Source organism: Lissotriton vulgaris, chromosome 6 (assembly GCF_964263255.1).
Source record: "Lissotriton vulgaris chromosome 6, aLisVul1.2, whole genome shotgun sequence".
Lineage (NCBI taxonomy): Eukaryota > Metazoa > Chordata > Amphibia > Caudata > Salamandridae > Lissotriton > Lissotriton vulgaris.
In genome coordinates, this window is record NC_141694.1 from 1219040912 (window position 1) to 1219061785 (window position 20874).

At 48.0% G+C, this 20874-nt stretch overlaps 1 protein-coding gene across 2 annotated transcripts in view; it reads left to right on the top strand.

Annotated features, from left to right (window-relative positions):
- The window catches only part of SNX9 (sorting nexin 9), a 798250-nt gene that overhangs the window by 223763 nt on the left and 553613 nt on the right, over positions 1-20874 (top strand). For both annotated transcript variants that reach the window (XM_086927315.1, XM_086927314.1), the window contains exon 2: positions 5767-5853. In XM_086927315.1, the coding sequence (XP_086783441.1) occupies positions 5767-5853 (87 nt within the window). The remainder of the gene's footprint in view (positions 1-5766; positions 5854-20874) is intronic.

The window sequence follows — 20874 nt, forward strand, 5'->3', positions numbered from 1 at the left end:
TTCGCACCTTTCATGACTGCGGAAGGGTTGCCCCGCTACGTCCCGCCCAGAGCCAAAGGCCGCAGCAAGTTACCCAACCTTCAAACGGCCGTGGATGTGGGAACAACCGTCGTGGTTCCGGGGGCCAGCGGGCAGGCCAGTCCACCAACCCCCCCTCTGCAGCAGCTTCCAAACCTTACTAGTCCGACATTCCAGGCCCATCAAACGCCAGTGGGCGGCATAATTCGCCATCACCTCCCCCACTGGCACACCATCACTTCGAACAGGTGGGTTTTGCAGATAGTCCGAAGGGGCTACTCCATTCCCTTCGATGCTCCTCCTCCAACCATGCCACTGCAATACCACAGCATGTCGGAGGATCATCTGCCCCTTCACATATCTGTGGCTCTACTGATTGGATTTTTGTTGTTTTGGACTTGTTTTTATCTATTTAAATCTCTCTATTTTTCCAACATGATGTTGGATCCTTTTGTGGTGTTTTCTTAACTTTATTACTGTTCCAAGTGTTGCACAAATACTGTACACATTGTCTCTAAGTTGAGACTGACTGCTCGGCGCCAAGCTACCAGAGGGTTTGAGCACATGTTAATTTAGGGTTGGCCTGTGCTTCACCCGCAAGGATTGTGTTTCCTGCTTGAACATGAATTACGCGCCAGTCAACCAACAACCCAATGTATTCCATTCCCACAACAGGATTACTTCCCTTTTACAAGTTTGTATGTTTTGGCTCCATGAGGTTTACAAACTGCAATTTATGTGGTCCAGTGATTTATGTCAACAGAACCGTATCAATATATTTTCCATCTCGTTCTTTCCTTCCCTCGTGATAGTTGTGTTTTCTATGATCCTCTACATGCCTAGGCCACATGTCATTTATTGAGCTCTGGCATTAGAATATTAGCACCCATCTCTCTCTTTTTGTGTACTGTTTGAGATTTATGGAACACTTTCATGGATGTTGATGCAATGTGGTAGCGGATTCTTGAATCTTAGTCTCCAGCACCATCTTAGTTTTATTAGTAGAACTAATCTATGAGTTTCATGTTTTATGATCTCCAAGATCAGGAGGTATTCCGTTGAATGACTGATGCTTGCTGCTGACCATGGAGGCCACACTCTAAGTAGTCTTAAGCTCTGTCTTGTTCTCATACTGTAATTACACCCTGTGATGTTTCACTTGTGCTCAGTGAAATCTCTGATCTCTCCCTTCTTTGGCTGATGCTTGGCTCTGTCTTTGCTCTCATGCATTGATTCTTACCTTTTGAAGAGACCTGGTATGTGCTCATCGAGATCCCTTGACCACAATGTCTGTGAATTCTGTTGGACTTTGACAGCTGACACTTTAGTTTGTCTATTCCCCAGCTGTCTTTAGACTCGTGATGTGATAACTCCTGGGTGATGAGTTTAATGTTTAATTCTTGGTGAGCTCTCCCGGCCTCATTTTGTGTGGCCATTGCTGGATTATGGTAGCTGTGAAATTCTTTTTTGTGCTCTTTCCAGGACTACCTGGTTCACAGGTCTCTTTGAATATCCACTGCTTTTTAAAATTTAAATGCAGTTTAATAAAGTAGTAAAAGACATTCAATTGATTGAAAATAATGTATGGTGAGATGGGCCCATCTCTGGTACCCTGCTACTGCTTCTAACGTTGATTACACGTCTATCGCAAATGGGTTGGGCCCATATTTTTTCTTGTCTTGTATGTCACCTAGCACACATTTCTCTTCTCCAGGCTGATCACGTTTCTCCCTGGCTTCACTGTTTCTCCTAGTATGTGCCACTTAATATCTGTTTTGAGCAGCGGTTCACACTTTTTCTTGCTTGTAACTGATTGCCCATTGTGTCCTCACCCTTCATTTTAACTACATACCCCTCCAGTATTTGTTCAAAATTACACTCATGTAATTTTCTGCTAAAAGATCCTTGTAACAATTTATCTTCTAAGCACTATATTTCTCTTTGTTAAGCACTACTTTGCATTCCAGCTGTACAAGCATATTTTCACAATTAAAAGTTGCAAATTCCTCTCCTAAACACCTGTCCCATACAACCCAGACAAAAAATACCAACCTAATCTTCAATGATATATTTTGGGCATAGATTACTCTTTAGGACTTGATGGAACTAGCCACCACCCCTTCCCTTAGTGACAAGTACAACCAAGGATCTGAATTTTTAATTGATATTGCATACTGCAGTCCTTTTGAAGCTTTGTTTATTTTTATATTTTGTTTTTTGTTGTTTTGCTTCCTAACCACGTCAAGGTTATGGTGGTAGTGCATAACTCTGTACTTTCAAATCCACGCCACAAAAAGAGGATAGTGCAATGAACAATTCTATCTCAAACCTTCTCCGCATAGAAGGTTGCACAATGCCTTGCAGATCTCTTCACTTAATTGGTCTTATTTATATACTGTATTTTTCAGGAGACTATTACAGTAAACTATGTGACTGTCGTTGGGCTGGGGTGATACCCTTTTATAGTTTGGTGAGAGAGACCGCTTTTGTTTTGAAAGCTTCATGTAATTGATAAAAATACATACGTATATGCGCAAACATAGAGGGGCTTTTGATCAGCCCTCTTTATCGATTAGTCCGTTCAACTGTCATTCACATATTGTATTTCCCTGCATGGGCCAGTTGGTCAGCCCACTTTGGTCATTGACTCCTTGCACTGTGATTGACAGCCCTTTTGTGGATCACTTGCACATCCACGTAAAAATTAAGCACACTTCAGTGCATTGTAGTGGCCAGTGGGCCAATGCATCTTTTTGACGGTGCTTTTTTCTTTCGTATTCCTTTTTTTGTCATACTTGTATGTTTTAACTATGTCCTCAGGTTACAGTAATTCAATAGAAAATGTCCTTTTTTGCCAGTAAAATACAGATTTTCCTTTGATGTCCATTAAAACAAAAAAGGTTTCTATATGTGTTCCACGTACACGTGCATGATGGGCAGCACCTGTGCAATTCCATTAAAATTATATGCATGTTATATATTTATTTTTATTGAACCTTTTCTTTTGTTACAAGCAGATGGGTGCTATTTTCTAGGCAACATGTTTTCTCCTTTTCTAGTTTTATTTCTGTGTCATAGGGTTTCAGCAAAAAAATGAACTATCACACCAGCTTGGTAACTCTTGTGCTTGTCCTCACAAACTCACACTTGCTAGAGGCCATAATGAGCTTCTAAGATTAAGTGAGCGATGGCAAACCGTTATGAGAAGGGCTAATTGGATGCTAATGCTATGTCAAACGACTTGGAGTTTACGCTTAAAGTGATGAGCTTGTAGCCTCTATTTTGACAGATGCTCTTTTTGCAGAGCTCTGTGGTGATGTTGTTTGAGATACTGTCCACACATTTTTTGTGAAGTGTTCCCAAAACCCCTAAATGCTGTCCCAGTGTTGTTGGTTTACATTTTAGGTGTCAGCTGTAAACAGCATGCATGCGCTGTATTGAATCGAGACATGCAGAATCTGCTGTGTGAGCTTTCAGCCCACCCATAGGCTTACCATTTGTTGGCACCATCTTAGCTCGATTTTTCTTTCTTCCCATTTGTCAAGGGCATGCATATGTCATGCCTCTTCTGGCACGCTCCCAAAGAGCACCACCCAACTTCTTTTAAATATACGCAGCAGCCATTTTCATCCAATGTTTCGGGACTACAAGTGGGTGACCGGTCTTGCCACACGTTGAACGCTGGTGTTTTAATTTGCAAAAAACACTGATTTGTTTATTTTTTTATATTTTATACTTGCTCTTGTTTGCTCCATGGCTGTGCCCACAGGTGTTTCATCCACTGCTTCCTCCTGCTGTGATCAGGACCTGCAGCCTCCAGCACTGCCCCCTTCCATCGTCCCTCCCAGCACCACGACTCCGCAGGGCTGCTGCCAGCAAGGCCGCTGCTGTTGCTCAGTTTGCTGCAGATCATCCTGGGTCTCCTTGAGCATTCTCACCATAGTGTTGGGACCCACTGTAGTACTGGCAGTAACATCAGGGAATTTCGTGCAACAAGCTCCTAATCAGTGCAGTATTGAGTGCTTTGGTCACTGTACCTCTTCTCCAAAGAGGAGCCGTGAGCACTACCCATTAGAGTGCCTTGAAAGGTCTGCTTCTTCTGTTGAGGGGATCAGGTTCTATTTGCTTAACTCCTTCGATACTCATGACAAGCTCAGCTCGTCATGAGGTACACCTCTCGTGTGCTCATGACGAGCTGAGCTTGTCATGTAAAAGGGGATTCAGTAAATATCCGCACAGGAGGGGGATCAGCTTAGCACCCAAGGTGTTGAAGTTGCCTGTTGACTATAATTTACCAAAGCCGCCATGCTTCAGTCCAGGGCTTTGAAACAATTCACTTCAAAATAGGCGATATAGTAGTCAATGTTTAAACATATTTGTTGGAATATAAAGGCGCATTTCATAAATGAAATGACACCAAAGAACAGTGCTTTATTCAGGGAACAATTTTTTTACAAGGCAACCAAACTCAAGTAGTGTCAATAATGAGGTGCTTCTTGCATTGCCTTTTTAGGTACTCCCATTACGGAGATCGATTGGCTATGCCAATGCTTGTTAAATAGTGGTGTTTCATGCAGAGAACTAATGCATAACTATGCTGTTAATTCTGGTTAGTGATATTTTTTTCTTATTCATTACTAGCGCCAGCATCCTTTCTTGGCTGAATTGAGATCGAGCTCAGACGCATTTTTATAAGATCTGAGATACACTTAGCGCTACAAATAGGACCCATAATTGTAGTGGGCGTATGTGTTTGTGTGTGAGTATGTATATATTAATTGGGGGCAAAAAACAAGGACCTCCTGCTGCAAATGTTGATTCCTAGGGCAGGGAAATAACACAATTGAAAAAAGAAGCCATAGACAACTATAGGTCTATGACAATTTACAGACCTAGTGAACTCCGAACATGATATTAGGGACTCAGTATACACAATATCTAATTAAAAATGTATTTATTTAATAAAAAGTTGTAAAATCATTCTAGTACGTGTATCATCATTTTCCTAGTAACATACATATAACATTATCTCAACATAACTTACAAAACACAGAGTACAGTGAAAAACAAAAGTATCAACAAAAAACAAAGGAGCAGATAATCATGGTATATTGGTTAAAATTGCCATCTCCCTACTCGCTGTGTCCTGTTTACGTTAGCATTTGGTAAGTTTGTGGCATCCATTTACAATATGTTTATTCAGCTATGTATCTTTGGGAGTAGGGTCTTTTATGAGCTCATATCTCTACGTAGATGTCCTCATCTGGTACTAGGTACTCCTCTTATTCTACGACGCACACCATGTACATATTAGGCAGAATAGGTTTCAGGTGAAGGGCATTTCTCTAGCTCACCACTCTCTCAATTCCTTACTCTTGGAGACCGAAGGTTTCTATGATGTAAATGACGTCATTGTCTTTTTAACTCTGAGACCTATAGTTGTCTTGGGGTTCTTTTTTCAATTGTGTTTTCTTTTTTCAATTGTATTCTAATTGGGGAGCATTACCTTTCTGTTAATTAATTTCTACTGAGAACTCTAGGTACAAAAGAGTTGTACGTTATTTTTAGGCACATCCCCATGCTGCTGATTTAACTGCAGAGTCTGAATTTTGCTCATTTTAGACGAATGAGGGAAATTTGTTGTGCTCCTAGTTAAAATTACAGGCCGTTCAGTTGTAAAATATCTGATTGATTGCTCTCGTCAAATTCGAGCATTCACCTGCAGTTTTTCTTTTGTCTTCTCTCAAGGCACGCGTTCTGTATGACTTTGCTGCTGAACCGGGCAACAACGAGCTGACTGTGAAAGAAGGGGAGCTTGTCGTGATTACGAACAAGGTAAGGTAACACATTTTAACTTGTAGAACTGTGCTCAAACTTTCAGGCCAAAATAGCTACCAAATGGGCAAGTATGTTATCAGTATATTTATTTAGTATTTTTGTTATTGTATGCATTTTCACCCAGTACCCCTCTCTTCCGACATCCTAGTCTGTTCTACTTGGTTGTCGTGTCCTGTAATGAAGGATCTGCTGCCTAGGGAGGGCATATGAGGTGCCATCACATAAGCTTGTTGTTTTGGAAGCCAGGAGTTTGGCAGCTGAATGTAGAAATACCTGTAAGATCTGTTGTGGTATCTCACAAGCAGGTGGTCTAACTGTGGCCCTACAGACTTTCTGTCAGGTTCAGCATCACTTAGGCAGGCATTTACCGCATCAATCTAATGAGGCTTTGCAGTATATTAAATCAGCTTATAGTTGATCCATTTGATAATAGCTGTATGCCTGTATGCACATGAGGATAGGATAAGGGCTGGGAAACCAAGATTGAAGCAAGGGTTCAGTTTAGTACTAGCTCCCTTAACCATAACACTATATATATGATACACATGGTCCCTGGAGAACATAAAAGCAGCCATCTATTTCGCTCCTATTTATTTATTAAATTGTTATGTAGTGCAGCTGCTGTTCACATTTGGTACCAGTGCACATGAGGCAAAGAGGCTCATGTAAACCTTTACATAGAAGAATAATTGAACAAACAAAAACCAACCTGCAATTTGGCCTCTTTAGATGAAAAGAATAAAGGACATTCAAATTCCATGTATTTCATTGCATTGGGTGAAGTACCAACAACAGATGGGAAAAGGTTGTCAGGAAGAGTTGGGGAAAAGGAATTAGGTTTTCTTGTTGCCTTAGTTCGAGAGTGAGATTTTTGCAAAGCAAAAGTGCAGCTCCAGTCACGCCGTTTGAGCCACTCAGTGAGAGCTGAACATTATTGATTGCAGACACATTGCTCCTGAGGATGTCCACAAACCAGTCATAAAGCGCTATTTCTGAACTGAAGTAGCCCACCTAGGGTTAATGCGAAGCAGGACTACAAAACCTCTGGGCTGCGGAACCTAACAGTGAGAGAGACAGGCAGTGGTATAGACTAATGGGTAAAGGTCCCAAGGCTGTCCGAAGAAGATGGGCAATGACTTGATTCCCCTATAACTAAAGAGGGTGTCCTAATGGCCATTATAAACCACACTAGCATGAGAGTGATTCTGCTACTTGCTCTTTAGACATGGATGCAATGTCCCCAGACAAAACCAAGGGCCACTAGGGAGCTCGCAACCTTATACAAATGCTCTTAGAATAGGGGGCATTGGGCATGGTGTTTTGCTCATTTTCACAAAATTCAACAAAACTGGGGATAGGTGGTGTTTTAGGGTTTGGGATGTGAATCTGACATTCTAGAATGCCTGGGAGAAAGAGCTAGGTTAGAGAAACAATCAAGGGGTTACATAAGGCGTATACTGAATACTTCTGGAGGAGGAATAGTCACGATACGGGACTCCTATAGTACACTCTGGCCGAGGGAGGGAGTCTAGGAGTCCTGAATATTTGGAGATAATACCACGTACTACAGGTATGTTACCTCAGACTCAGGAGAAGAAAAGAGAGGGATACAGTGTGATGCGTTATAGACCACACACTTTCTGGATGTATGCTGTGACCGGTAGGAGTTGTTGATGTGGACATTGCTGAATGCTTGGGAGAAAGAGCTAGGCATACAACTAGTTGATGTGTGGTTGTTCAATATATGTTTGAAGGCAAAGAACTTGGCTTGTTGGTAGTTACTCCGGACAAACTTAGTGCCATAGACCTCTCCTGGTCAATTTCATATTGGATGGGCTACGGGGAAAATTAGCCACTCACTTACATCATTTGGTCTTGTCCCACAATGGCGGGGTTGTGCTAGGATGTACTCTAAAAATTGAGGAGGCACAGATGTTCAGCCCTAGTGATGCCTGGGGACGAATCCACTGGGAAACCCATTGGAGGCAGACTGCCCAATGTATTTCAAGCAAGGAAACATAGAGGCTTCTTGCTGCACAGCAAGTGATCCTGGTCCTCTGGGAAAGTAAGGTTTCACCCAGGAGGACAAGTAGCTGCAGATGACAGGGTGGTTGTTTAGAATGGGGATCTGGCCTAGGCGACTTAAGGAAGGGGAAAAGTCCTGGAGACAGTGGAAAACAAGTAGTAGTGAACTGCCAGATGTAGGACTTTCATGCCCATCGCTCTACCCATCACTTTAGAGTGGTGAATATTTTATTTGATGTCCCAGATAGCAGATGACCACCGTGTAGTTAAGAGACAAGCCAGGTTATTGGTGGGGAGAGTTTGGAGGACTTGTAGAGCACTCAGTGGCTTTAGAGGGAGGGATAGGCAGCTAATCTCTACTGAGGTTGGAGACAGAGGAACTGAGCAGGTTGAGAGGCTGGTAGAGGTTGGCGTTAGGAGGAGTTCAGAATGGGATGGGTGATTTTTGGAAATATTGATTCCCAGACGATAATAGTACTGTTATAGTTATGGCATAAACTCCAGTGAAGAACACTGAAAAGTAAATGAAAGTAGGGAGCAGAGGGTTGGGTTTGATGGGGCGTATGGCATTGTTCAGTAGGAGTTCTTTATTGCCTAAGCCTATATTACCCCTTAGCACTGAAAACTGGCAATACTGTATGTGAAATAGTCATCCTGCATTGCATAATTCCATTATAACATGAGACCGTCTGTATGTATTGTTTCTCTGATTTTTTAGGGTTGTGTGTTTAAGCTTGCAGCTGATTGCAGAGATCTACCTAGACTACAAATAAAAACTCTTTCACTAAAAATTCACAGGTCATCAAACCAGTACTCTGACACAAGAAACAACATAAACACTATCACCAATGCAATCAATCCCTGTACGCCGCACATACCCACTCACACAATCACTTTAGTAAAACCTAGGAAGTTCAAGTGTACCTCGTACAGCTCAAGGTCTACCGAGACTACAAGCAGGCAGACCTACCGTCAAATCTAATACATGTTACATAGAGGTCCACATGACTCTATTTACTTTGAAATGCTAAGCATTGACAACCTGAAAAAAACATTGCTCTGGTTTTACCGGCAGGTCACAATGATCCCAAATTCGCTATCTTTAGAAGCAACCTTGGAGAAAACACAACACAACACCACTCTTAATACATTAGGCATGGTCTCTTTATGGATGGCACCATAGATGACCCTCCAATGGGTTAATACGCACTCAATATATGTCTGCAGAAAAGTGTAATGGTCAAGTAATTGGCGGATAAAAGCTATATAAAAATTGTGTAACTGTAAAAGAATGCTGTTCTTTTCTTTTCCTGCCCATCCCATTGGGCAGTGAAGTACTGCCTAGTGAATGACCTAGAAGAACTTTGAGAAATATAAGCATTAGACTCTGTCTTTAGTCTTGCGTGACAACTCCCTACAACTTAAACAACCAGCAGGGTTTGAGTGTCTCCTTATTGCCAGCATTTATAATAAACGTGTGTATATTAAGTAAAGGCTTTCAATGCATTCGAGAAAAACTCATTGTATAAGTCTAGTTAACTAATAGCATCTAGTGACAGTGGTAAATAAGGAAACTGAGACCTAGACAAATAGCTTGATTTACCAAAACTGCGCAGTTTTATCAGGGGGAATGTGGATTAGAAACCAGAGTCATTCACACTATAGTTAACGCCTCACTTCTTTTTAAAGGAACTAGGCCATCTGTTGTGCAGGATTTAGCCGTTCTAATTATATAGAAAAATGATATATATGTAACAGACTTCAAGAGTATATGATCACAAAAATAGAAAATAGAGAAGTGAGACAAATGACAGGAAGTGTCTAAAATTTGCTCGGGCAGTTGTTAGTATCAGAATATTGAACATCACAGATGAATGTGTTTAAAGTATGTACATGTCTAAACCCATTAGACTCCGCATGCATGTGGGTTTCAGCATTCTGGCTGACTATGGGTAATAGCTGTCTAGGTCCATGTTGGTGCCGGGAGCCTACACTTTTTGCATTCCTTTCTGTCCTGGCTGTCTTATAGTTGATCCAGTGGGTTGTGAAAGTAGCCACTATAGTCTTTAACATAGTTTCAGTGCCTTGATAGAGGGTTTTCAGCCCCTCCCGGTATTCTGCTGTGAAGTGCCTCCTGGAAAATCTGAGCCCACTCTCAAAAGCCAATAAATGATCCTCCTGCATCAGCTAAAACTGGTGAAGGAGGAAGGACAGTGTCCCATGCTCACAGAATGAACAGCCCATGCCCTTCCAGAATTGATGCAAACCACCAGATTTTAAGTATGCAGATGCCTTGATTGATCTGACTTGACATAAGTATGACGTCTTTTGACCAGTACTTGCCTCTACAGTTTGTCAACATCCGCTGATTCTAGCATAGCTGAGAAGATCTCTGTTTAAGAAAGAGACTTCTAACCTTGGATTCTTCACCTTGTGAATTTCCACCAGGTTGGATCTGGAAACATTTGTAGCAATTCCCTTCCACATTGATAAGTGTCATCCTGCTGCTCCACATCGGATTAGACATGCTCTGGATGTGATGTTGGGTCCCCTATAAATCTCCCACCTCTTCTTGCTGAGGTTAATTTCTTTATTTCTGCTCATGTCAGTTTGATAGGATTTCTTCCTCAAATTGTCAAAAGTATGTAGACTTGTCATTCCCTAACAGATGGGTACTCACAAACATTTAACCAGGGGCCACAAAGTACTGTCTGTGGCATGCCCGAGGGCCACACTTATGCCAGCGATGTGAGAGCCTGGATAATGAAAGTTGGGCGTAGGGGGATGTGAAGCAGATGCATGGTGTGGACAACAAACGGAGTCACATGACTTGTCTGCCACCGCTGCTCTATTCTCATGCACAAAGAATGAAAGTCATAGCATTAACTTATAATGTGAAAGGGAAAGATATACTCATCTGATGGTGGCGGAATTGTAAAATGAGATACCAGAAAACCTTTATTTATGCCCGTTTAATAGCTTACTGAATGTTCCTGAACTGTCAAGTGAACAGCAGCCTAGGGCTGCTGGTCCCCAGGAGGCCACATTTATAGGTCAGGGGGGGCGGCCGCATGCGGCATCCAGGCCAGACTTTGAGTATCCCTGCCATAACACTACAGAGTTTAAACCATGTTAAGACTTTATTCAACAGAAGTCAGTAACTGACTCCCAACAACGTCTGTTTTTGGTGTCTTTAGGTTTAAAGTATTTTTATTAAGGCATAAAAAACACGGGGAGGGGAGCAGGAGGTCAGGTAAACATACAATACAAGAAACAAAACGTTGCAGCGAGTCAGAAGAAGAAGAGGGAGGCAGGATGCCCCAGAGGGTAACAAGGCAAAAACATAAGGCAATAAGGCATTGTGAACAACCCCCCTGTAGGCCCCCACTCCCTAGGCAAGGCCAAGCCAGAATAGCACTCTGCGACACAGCAAAAGAGAAGCATACCGTTCCACCAGCCCCTCGACCCCAGAAAAGGAGGAGAAAGAAAAGCAAGGAGGAAAGAAAAGAAAACAATACCCCAACATCCCCGTCCGAAAGTCAGCAATAGAAGCATATAACCCCACCTCCCACCCCCAACCCCCGGTCCCCAACCCGCACAATCACTCCGCCGTTGGCGCCGGCGGTGTCAGCCTAAGGAGGCGCAAGTACCGTGGACACGTTAGCTCGCGAAATTCCGTGGACAGCAGCGCCAAAAAGGGATGCCAGAGCTCCTCAAACTGGTCAACATTCCCGGCCACCGTTAGCGATATCTTCTCCATACCCAGTACCTGCCAGAGCCTATGCAACCAACCAGTGATAGAGGGGGCAGTGGGGGTGCGCCAAAGGACAAGTATGTTCTGAACGGCTGAGCCTAGCGCAATCGCGATCTGCCTGCCCCTGCGGGATTTCAGCGGGTACATCAAGTCATTGGGGAGGCCAAGCAAGACATACGCGGGGAAGCGCGGGAGCTCAATCTCAAAATGCCTATCCACCTCATCTAAGACTTCCTTCCAGTAGGCCGACAGCACCGGGCACTCCCAGAGAATGTGCGTGAGGGTGCCCTCCTGTCCGCAGCCGCGCCAACAACCCTTATCGCCTAGTTTGCGCATCTCGTAGAGCCGCTCCGGGGTGTAGTACCAATAGGTGGACACTTTAATGAAGGTTTCCGTCAGCCCAGTGTGGTACGCAGAGTGCCTCGCCCGATACGCAATCTTGTCCCATTCCTTGTGGCTCAGGGTCCTACCCAGTTCCCTGTGCCAGCGCTCCCTCCCTGGGTTATGGTAGTGAAACGGCGGGGGTTGGAGAAATTTATACAAATCAGTGATGAGTTTGGCGTCCGAGGCCCGGGTCACCAACCATCGCTCATAGGGCGTAATCGTACGGGCGGCGACGTCACGCACTGAGGGCTGAAGAGTCCAGTGGCGGACTTGCATGTAACGCAGTCTATCCCCCTCCGTCAGGCCAAACTCCTGTCGGAGCTGCTGGAAGGGGAGTACGCCCTCCGGCCCGTAGATCTGGAAAAGCGCCCTACATCCCGCACTCACCCAGTGGGAAAAGGCCCCCGGCTCCAGGCCCGGAGTGAAGTCCGGGTTGCCAGCAATGGGAGTGAACGGCGACGGGAAAGTGGTGAGCTCCCGAAGCTCACACACCGCGTCCCACACTCTTAGCGGGACCCGGGTGATAAAGGAGGCGTAGAGATTAGGCGGGCGGTGAATGCGCCGTAGGAACGGGACCTCCTGGAGGGTACGGCCTGCAACTGCCTGGTCCTGAAAGAGCCAGTGTTTGTCCGATTCCCACCGGCTCCACTCCACCAGGTACCGGAGCTGCGCCGCCTAAAAGTACTTCCGGAGGTCCGGGACCCCGAGACCTCCCGCCTCCGGGGCAAGCATGGAGAGGACCCGCTTCATCCGAGGCTTACGGCCCTGCCACACAAAGCGGGAGATGTCTGCCTGCGCCTGCCGTATCCAACCCACGGGGGGCTGAAGAGGCAGAGCGCGAAAGAGATACAAGATCTGGGGCAGTATTGTCATCTTCACCGCCGCAATACGGCCCAACCACGAGAGTAGGCCTTTGTTCCATCGGCCGAGTTCCTCCTTTATCTTTTTGCCTAGAGAGGAATAGTTAGCTGCGACCATGGCAGGCAGGGTGGGAGCAAGCAAAATGCCCAGGTAAGGCACCGTGGAGGAGGACCACTGCAAAGGGAAGAGACTTTGAAGGTCCCGCCTGGTGTCGGCAGAGAGCGACACATCCAGTGCAGCCGACTTGGCCATGTTCATTTTAAAGCCCGCAACGCGGGCAAAAGCGTTCAGCTCCTGGACGCAGGCAGGGAGTGACCGCCTGGGGTCATCTAGGGTCAGCAAGACATCGTCCGCGTATAAGCTGACAGTGTGTGTGTATTGCCCCATCTTCACCCCAATAGCGTCCGGGTTGTCGCGGATCCTCTGCGCAAACGGCTCCATATAAAGGGCGAAGAGGAGCGGCGAGAGAGGGCAACCCTGTCTCGTGCCGCGCTCAATGGTGAAGCTGCTGGAGCTGTGTCCATTGACACGCACTGACGCCGACGGTCTCCTATAGCAGTTAAAGACCATAGTGCGGAACTTCTCGCCGATCCCCAGTTTCCCAAGGACCAGCTCGAGGTATGGCCAATGAACCCTATCAAAGGCCTTCTCCGCGTCGACCGATAGCAGCATCCGCTCCCCCGGGACGCGTGAGGCCTTTTCCAGCACGTGCGTCACCCTCTTCGTGTTGTCGACCGTCTGCCTACCAGGCACAAAACCGGCCTGATCCGCCTCCACCAAACCTGGTAAGTGTAGACCCAGTCTGGCCGCCAAGATTCCGGTATAAAGCTTGAGGTCCACATTTAGGAGCGAAATGGGCCGGTACGAGCCGCACAAGGTCCGGTCCTTCCCCGGCTTGGGGATAACCGACACAGTCGCCGAGAGGAGGTCCGGTGGGATGGCGCCCGGTTCGGAGAAGGAGTTGAACAAGCGAGCCAGGAGAGGAGCGACAGTGGGACAGAAGGTCTTGTAGAACAAGGCCGTGTAGCCATCCGGGCCCGGGGCTTTACCATGCTTCAGCCGTGCGATCGCGGAGATGACCTCCTCCACGTGAATGTCCCTCTCTAGGTGGTCCGCCTGGGAGGGGTCCAGGGCCGGGAGGGTCACGGATTCCAGATAGGCCTCAGCCTCTCCCGGTGGGGAAGATTCCGAAGCGTACAGTGCCTCGTAAAAGGATCGAAAGGTATCCGCCACCTCCGTGTCACCGGAAACCGGAATCCCATCCACTCCCACCAGCTCCTTCACCACATTGCGTTGCTGCGCAGCCCTGAGCCTATGGGCCAGGAGCTTACCGCACCTGTCTCCGCCGGTGTAAAAGGCATGTTTCAGGCGCAGCGCTGCGTACTCCGCCCGATCTAGATCCAGCGCAGAGAGGAGTTTTCGTGCCGCCTTCAGTTGCTTCCAAACACGAGGAGCCCCCGTCCGGCGGTGGACCTGCTCAAGCTCCCTAACCTGCGCCGTCAGTTCGTCCCTCTTGCGCTGGCGTTCCTTGTTTTCCGCCGAGGAAATGGAGATAAACTCTCCCCTGACGACTGTTTTCAAAGCCGCCCACTGCGTAGCCAGGGACGTGTCAGAGTTGTTATTGTGGGTCAGGTAGTCCTGGATGACCTCCTCCACTCTCTTCACCACCGATTTCTTATGGAGAAGCGTGTCCCGAAGCCGCCACATCCCTCTCGAGGGGGGGGCCGCCGGCCACGCAAAGACTCCGGAAACCGGCGCATGATCGGACAGGGACAAGACCCCGATGTCCGCCGCCGTGGCGGCCGAGCGAAGTGGGCCGCTCACCAAGAGGTAATCCAACCGAGAATAAGTGCGGTGTGCGTGGGAAAAGTAGGAGTAGTCCCTATCGGTGGGATGCATGGTGCGCCAGAGGTCATGCAGGTCCATCTCTGCAATCTGGTCCCGTACCGCCTTAGAAAGCTCCCCTGTCTGCGGAAAGCGCTGGGCAGACCTATCTAGAGTGGAGTCGAAGACCATATTCAGGTCTCCCCCCAGAATGATATGGCGATCGGGCGAGGCAGTAACGTCCACCAACACCGATTCCAGGAAACGATCCTGGTGGTCGTTTGGGCTGTAAACCGAACCAACCGTAAAGGCAACACCTCCTAAGCGCATGCGATACACTAAGAGCCTCCCCTTCTGCTCGGCATGTTTATACAGCACCTCCCCCCTAAAGGAGCTGGCTAGAAGAATGGCCACCCCAGCAGTCTTAGTCGCAGCAGAGGAAAAGAGTTGCGTGGGGAACTTGGCAGAGCGCAACCTATGGCAATCTCTGGAGAGTAAATGGGTCTCCTGCAGGAGGCAAATATCCGCCTGCGACCCCTCTAACAGGGAGAGGATCGCCCTACGCTTTACGGGGTTATTCAGACCCTTGACATTAAGGGTCACTACTTTCAGGGGTGGCATCGCCTCCAGGGAAACAGCGCGCTATGCAGCAGGCGGGGGATCAGCGGAGGGGGCGCGCGGGGTAGGGGCGCAGGGAAGGCCAGAGGCGGCCTCGTACTCGGTCGGACAGCTTCGGACGGGACTCCCCCCACAACAAACCAACAATGAAACCCCCCCAAAAACCACTTATGGCAACCGGCCAAAACAAAAAGGAAAAAACACCCCATAGTCTCAGTCTAGCCCAAATGGGCGAGTCTGCAGAAAACAGTCAAGTGGACGTCCAGCCACACACCACCCCCCCGCCCCCCCAGCCCCCAGCCCAGCATCGTTAAAGCTAAGAGCCTCTCCCCCCGGAGAAAAGTTAGGCCGTCAAGGCCACACCAGTAGATTCAGGCAAGTTCCTGGCCGCAGTCCTCAGGGCCTCCGCCATTTCAGCTCTGATGGTGGGCCAGTCTGGGCGACTCGCTGGCGCTGACGATGGGCGCCTTCTCGACCTCCGTCGGCCCCGCCGCTCGGGGCGCCTCCATGCGGGTGTAGCCCCGTCCTCCTCCGTAGCAGTAAGACCCAGCACCCCGCAGACATCTTGTAAGGAGCGCAGCTGATGCAGTACCCCATTCCATCGAAAGATAAGACGGAAGGGGTGACCCCAGGAATAGGCTGTCTCGTGCTCTCGCAGAAAGTCCGTAGCGATGCGGAAAGACCTGCGCTTTTGCAGTGTGATAGCGGACAGGTCCTGATAGAGCGCCACAGGTCTTTCGCGGAAGGTCAGTGGTTGCTTCCTACGGGCCTCCGTCATGATGCGCTCCTTTAGAGGGAAATCCGGCAAGAATGCCAGGATATCAGGCGGGGGTGCTGATGACTGGCGCTGGCGGCCTACCCTGTGTGCTCTGTCAATGCGGATGGGGAAATCAGCTCCTTCCTCCAAGATGTCGCGGAACAGGTCCTGCAGATAAGCCACTAGGTCCGCACCTTCATCGGCGGATGGAACACCCCGCACCCGGATGTTATTCCGTCTGGACCTGTTCTCGAGGTCCTCCGAGTGGGCCTGGAGCTCGACACATTGCTCCCGGAGGCGGAGGACATCCTGTTGGAGATGGGTTATCTCCTCATCGCGACGTTGAGCCGCCGTCTCCACCGTATCGACCCGTTCGCCCAGGCCCTCGACTTCCCTGCGCACCTCCCGGACCTCTCCAGCCACCTCAGTCTTAAGAGTCTGAAATTCCTCCTTGAGGGAGGTGAATAAGTCCTCCATGAAGGACCGCGTGACCGGCGGCTCGCCCGCAGGTGCGTCCGTGGACGCCCGGGAGGCCCCCGGGGACGGCTGCGTCCTGTCGCGTAGTTGCTGGGACCTGCCGAGCATTTCCGGCAAGGTGCGATCTCCCCGTGCCGCGCCACGTCTTCCAGTCATCTTGGGGCCCGGCAAAGCCCAGGGTCAGTTGCTGTAGGCGAGCGCCACCGTTCGCGGGCACAAGATGTGAGGCCCTCGCCGAGGACAAGGGTAGTGCGTCACAGGCGACAAAATGGCGGTCCGGGCACGGGCAAGACGGCCCTCGGGCCAGTAGGGCAGGCAGGCAGCAATGTCCGAAGAGTAGGCCTCCCGTCTCGTGTTCCCAGGGAGGGCAGCAGATGAGCTGGCGCCAGAACGAGTCGAGGCTCCCGTGTGAGAAGGGCGCGGGCAGGGGTCACTGGGTACAGCCACACAAAGACAAGATGGCGGGAGGGTGGGACCCAAGAAGGCAGCCCGGGCCAGCAAGTCCGTGGGCAACTCTCAAATGATAACGGGTCCGGAAAGTATGAAACCGGTGCTTCCCTCCACCACCAGTCGATTTGCCCGGCTCGGGCACTGCTCAAACTCCGCCATCAGCGCCTTCGGGCGCGGAGTTCGCAAGGCGTCGCCCTTCGAGACCCCGGGTAGTGGGGGGATCGCGGTCAGGGCTAAGGTCCGTCGCCCAGCAATGGTGCCCGCCACCAGGGCACCGGCCAGGAAGCCACCTCACTCCGCGGAGTCCGTCTAGTCCGCTTTTCAGCACTCGGGCCAGCCAAGGCGCGCGGACAGCGCCGCACTACGCTCCGCCTCCAGGCTCTTCTCCTCGGGGCGACCCGGGCTCTAATCCTCGGAGCGATCTCTGAAGAAACTTTTCGGGAACTTCCCCCGGGGCCCCAGAAGTCAAAGTGGCACCAAAATGTGCCCCAGGCACTCCGGCACAGTTCTCTCGCCCGCAGTGCAGCCGCGGGGGGAGAGAAGCGCAGGAATCGGGGCTCGAGCTGAGCCGGGCCGGAGGAGCTACGGGAGGAAGCGTCCGCTCACCCCGCCATCTTGGCCACGCCCCCTTTTGGTGTCTTTAATCCAAGCATGACTCTGCGTTATGGGAGTGCTGCATCAAGATGATGAACAAAAAGGCCATTGGCGACTGAGAAACCAAACTTGTCCTCGCTGCACTCTGGAAGAAGAAAAAACAGAACGGTCAAGGCCATGGTTGCATTCCTGGGGTTGCTCCTGTGACTGGTCCTCGTCGAGGTCATGGGGTCCTGTAAGTCCAAAAAACACTAAGAAACACAAGTGGGCCCAAATATAGATCTCCTTTGTCCTGCTGCTCATGCCGCGCATTGCCTCAGGCACCTCAAGGCTGTGGAATTGCTTCACCTCCACAGAATTAAATCCATCTACAATCCTGATAAGCCCCGGTATCCCTGGGCCATCGGCAAACCCGCAACTGCTAGGACAGTTGATGTAGGCCCTCAACACCATATTTTGTGCCCATACAGATCCCTACTGAGCCTTGTTGGGACCTATGGATCTGAAGGGGCTTTTAGTAGGGCTATTACTGGCAGATTCTCTCCCAATGCTGACTGTGCCCCTTGTCTTTAGGTTGGTCCCCTGCTCAAGTGCAGCTACACCCACTCAAATACGGTGCCATACCTGACCTCACTTGCAGTGTAATGCATGACCTCGTCTGTGACTCTGTGATCGAGCCCCATCCAATGCCACTGGCTCAACTGTCTATGCCATTACTAATTGGGCTCACAGACCTGTGCCCCATCACCTAGACAATATCCCCACTCAGAACCCGATACCTACGTCCCATAGCATGATGGGGACGACAATGATGACGATCAGTATGATGATGGTGGCAATCTCTTTGATTCGTGTATATTTAACAAGGACCCCCTGAAAAGTATGAATTATATAATTCCTAGGTCAGGGAAAACAATATATGTGCAAAGTAACAACCTAGGCATGATGGGGACGACAATGATGACGATCAGTATGATGATGGTGGCAATCTCTTTGATTTGTGTATATTTAACAAGGACCCCCTGAAAAGTATGAATTATATAATTCCTAGGTCAGGGAAAACAATATATGTGCAAAGTAACAACCTAGGCAATCAAAATTTATGTAAACTTATTTGATAAAGAATAATGAACAAATAGCTACAACTAACTAAAAAGACATCATATTTTATTTTTTCATAGTTAAAACAGTGAACATTTCATTCGCATAATACACAGTTTAAAAGAATCACAGAGTTATTGTTAAGTTAAAAAATAATTAAACAGTAAGCAACATTTTCATTATCAACAATAACTGACTGAGTCACATAACCTTGCCACTCATCTATTGTTGATAATGAAAATGTTGCTTACTGTTTAATTATTTTTTAACTTAACAATAACTCTGTGATTCTTTTAAACTGTGTATTATGCGAATGAAATGTTCACTGTTTTAACTATGAAAAAATAAAATATGATGTCTTTTTAGTTAGTTGTAGCTATTTGTTCATTATTCTTTATCAAATAAGTTTACATAAATTTTGATTGCCTAGGTTGTTACTTTGCACATATATGGCAATCTCTTTGATGACCTCCATAATCGCAGCAGTCTGGATACTTCGCCAGATTTTAGCCTTTCCTCCCCAAGCCTGGCTAATGGGCTATTGAAGGAAATGTGCTTTGCGAACCTTATAAGAAGGGCAACTGAGGTTCTTGATCATTCATTACCTTCCCAAGAGGTTAGGATAAATGTCCTGGAGGTCCTCAGTCCAAGACAGACCAGACAGACTTCCTTTTAATGAGGTGATAATTGATGCATTAGTGGGTACCTGTGCAAAGTGGGATTTGAATTTTCAGTGAACTTAGCACCACCTAGACTTCTCTATCTAGGTGTTGAAGGACACGACAAAAGATCTTCAGTGGTGGTTGCTCACCACAATTTGACCGGTGGCAGATCCTGCTCCCTACCCTAACCAGAGTTCTCCAGTATTGGGGTGTCTTTCATAGATTCACATGCCTGAATCATTCCCCGTCGTCGGGGTGGGAGTCCCACGGTACATAAAAAAGCAATAATATGCCTATAGAAAAAACGAAAACCTTGGTAATACCAACCAGGAAGTAAAGTAGCTCTAAGCTACAGTGTAAAAAACTTCCACACTCATGACTATCCTAGTCATTTTGTATAGACCAAACTGCATCCAATCAGGCGACAGCACCCACCAGAATGTTCTCCCCAGAGGCTCAGGCTCTCAGATTTTCTACTGTACGTCGTGTGAAAGGGAGTCTCCCTGAGCTCTGCTCAGTTTCTTCACAGCTTTGGTTGGTTTTTACCTTCTTCAAGATGTCATCTTCTAAATCCCTCTTCAGGCCTTGCAACTTTTTTGGGAAGCTTAGGCTTTTTAAGGAGGATCCCCACAAAAAATGTATTTATTGTCTGTATCTGCAAAACCTTTCCTCATAAGACCCTCAGAGACAGGGAGGGTCGTCTTCTCCTGTGGCTCCAGAAGATCAAGGACCAGGATAAGCCCCTTTCTGAGGTAGGAAGCATAGCCTCGGGGTCAACTATGTCTTCTAGAAAGAGGAAGGCTGAGGTAGATATAACTACTCCTTGAGAAAAGGTGTTGAGAACAGCCCAATCCTCCCAAGGATTCTGGCGTGCCTTCAACTTCCACCTCAAAAAAGGCATCTCCACCTTCTAAATCTGGTCCTGAAGCACCTCTGAGGAAATCTGGAAAGTCTTCATCTTCCAAGGGTACTTCTCAAAAAGTTTTACCTCAGAAGAAGACATCATCGACAGCAGTGTCGACGACGCCTCCATCGTCGACGATTCTCAACGTCGAAGCATCCTCGACGTGGACGGTTACCTTCTCCTCGCCGAAACCGGAGATGGTAATGTCTTCAGCTTCTTCTCCGTCAACGCTAGTGTATGTGGCGGCTCGTCCCATCTCGTCGACGAAGGTAGTGCCATCGATAGTCGACGCACCTCTGCCGATGAAGATTTTAAAGGTACCGTCGACGAGCTCATCGTCGTCGACACACTCGTCGACGAAAGTCATCCCGTCGACGAGCTCCTTGTCGACGAAGACCACCCGCCCGTCGACGAAGATTACCATACCGTCGACGACATCGTCGACGAAGATAACCCCCCCGTCGACTATTTCATCGTCGATGAAGATTACAACGTCGGCGGCCACACCGCCGACGAAGTCTACCTCGTCGTCGAGATCATAATCGATGAAGATTGCCTCGCCGGCGAGAACACAGTCGACATCAACGAAAATTACTGTTCCATCGAC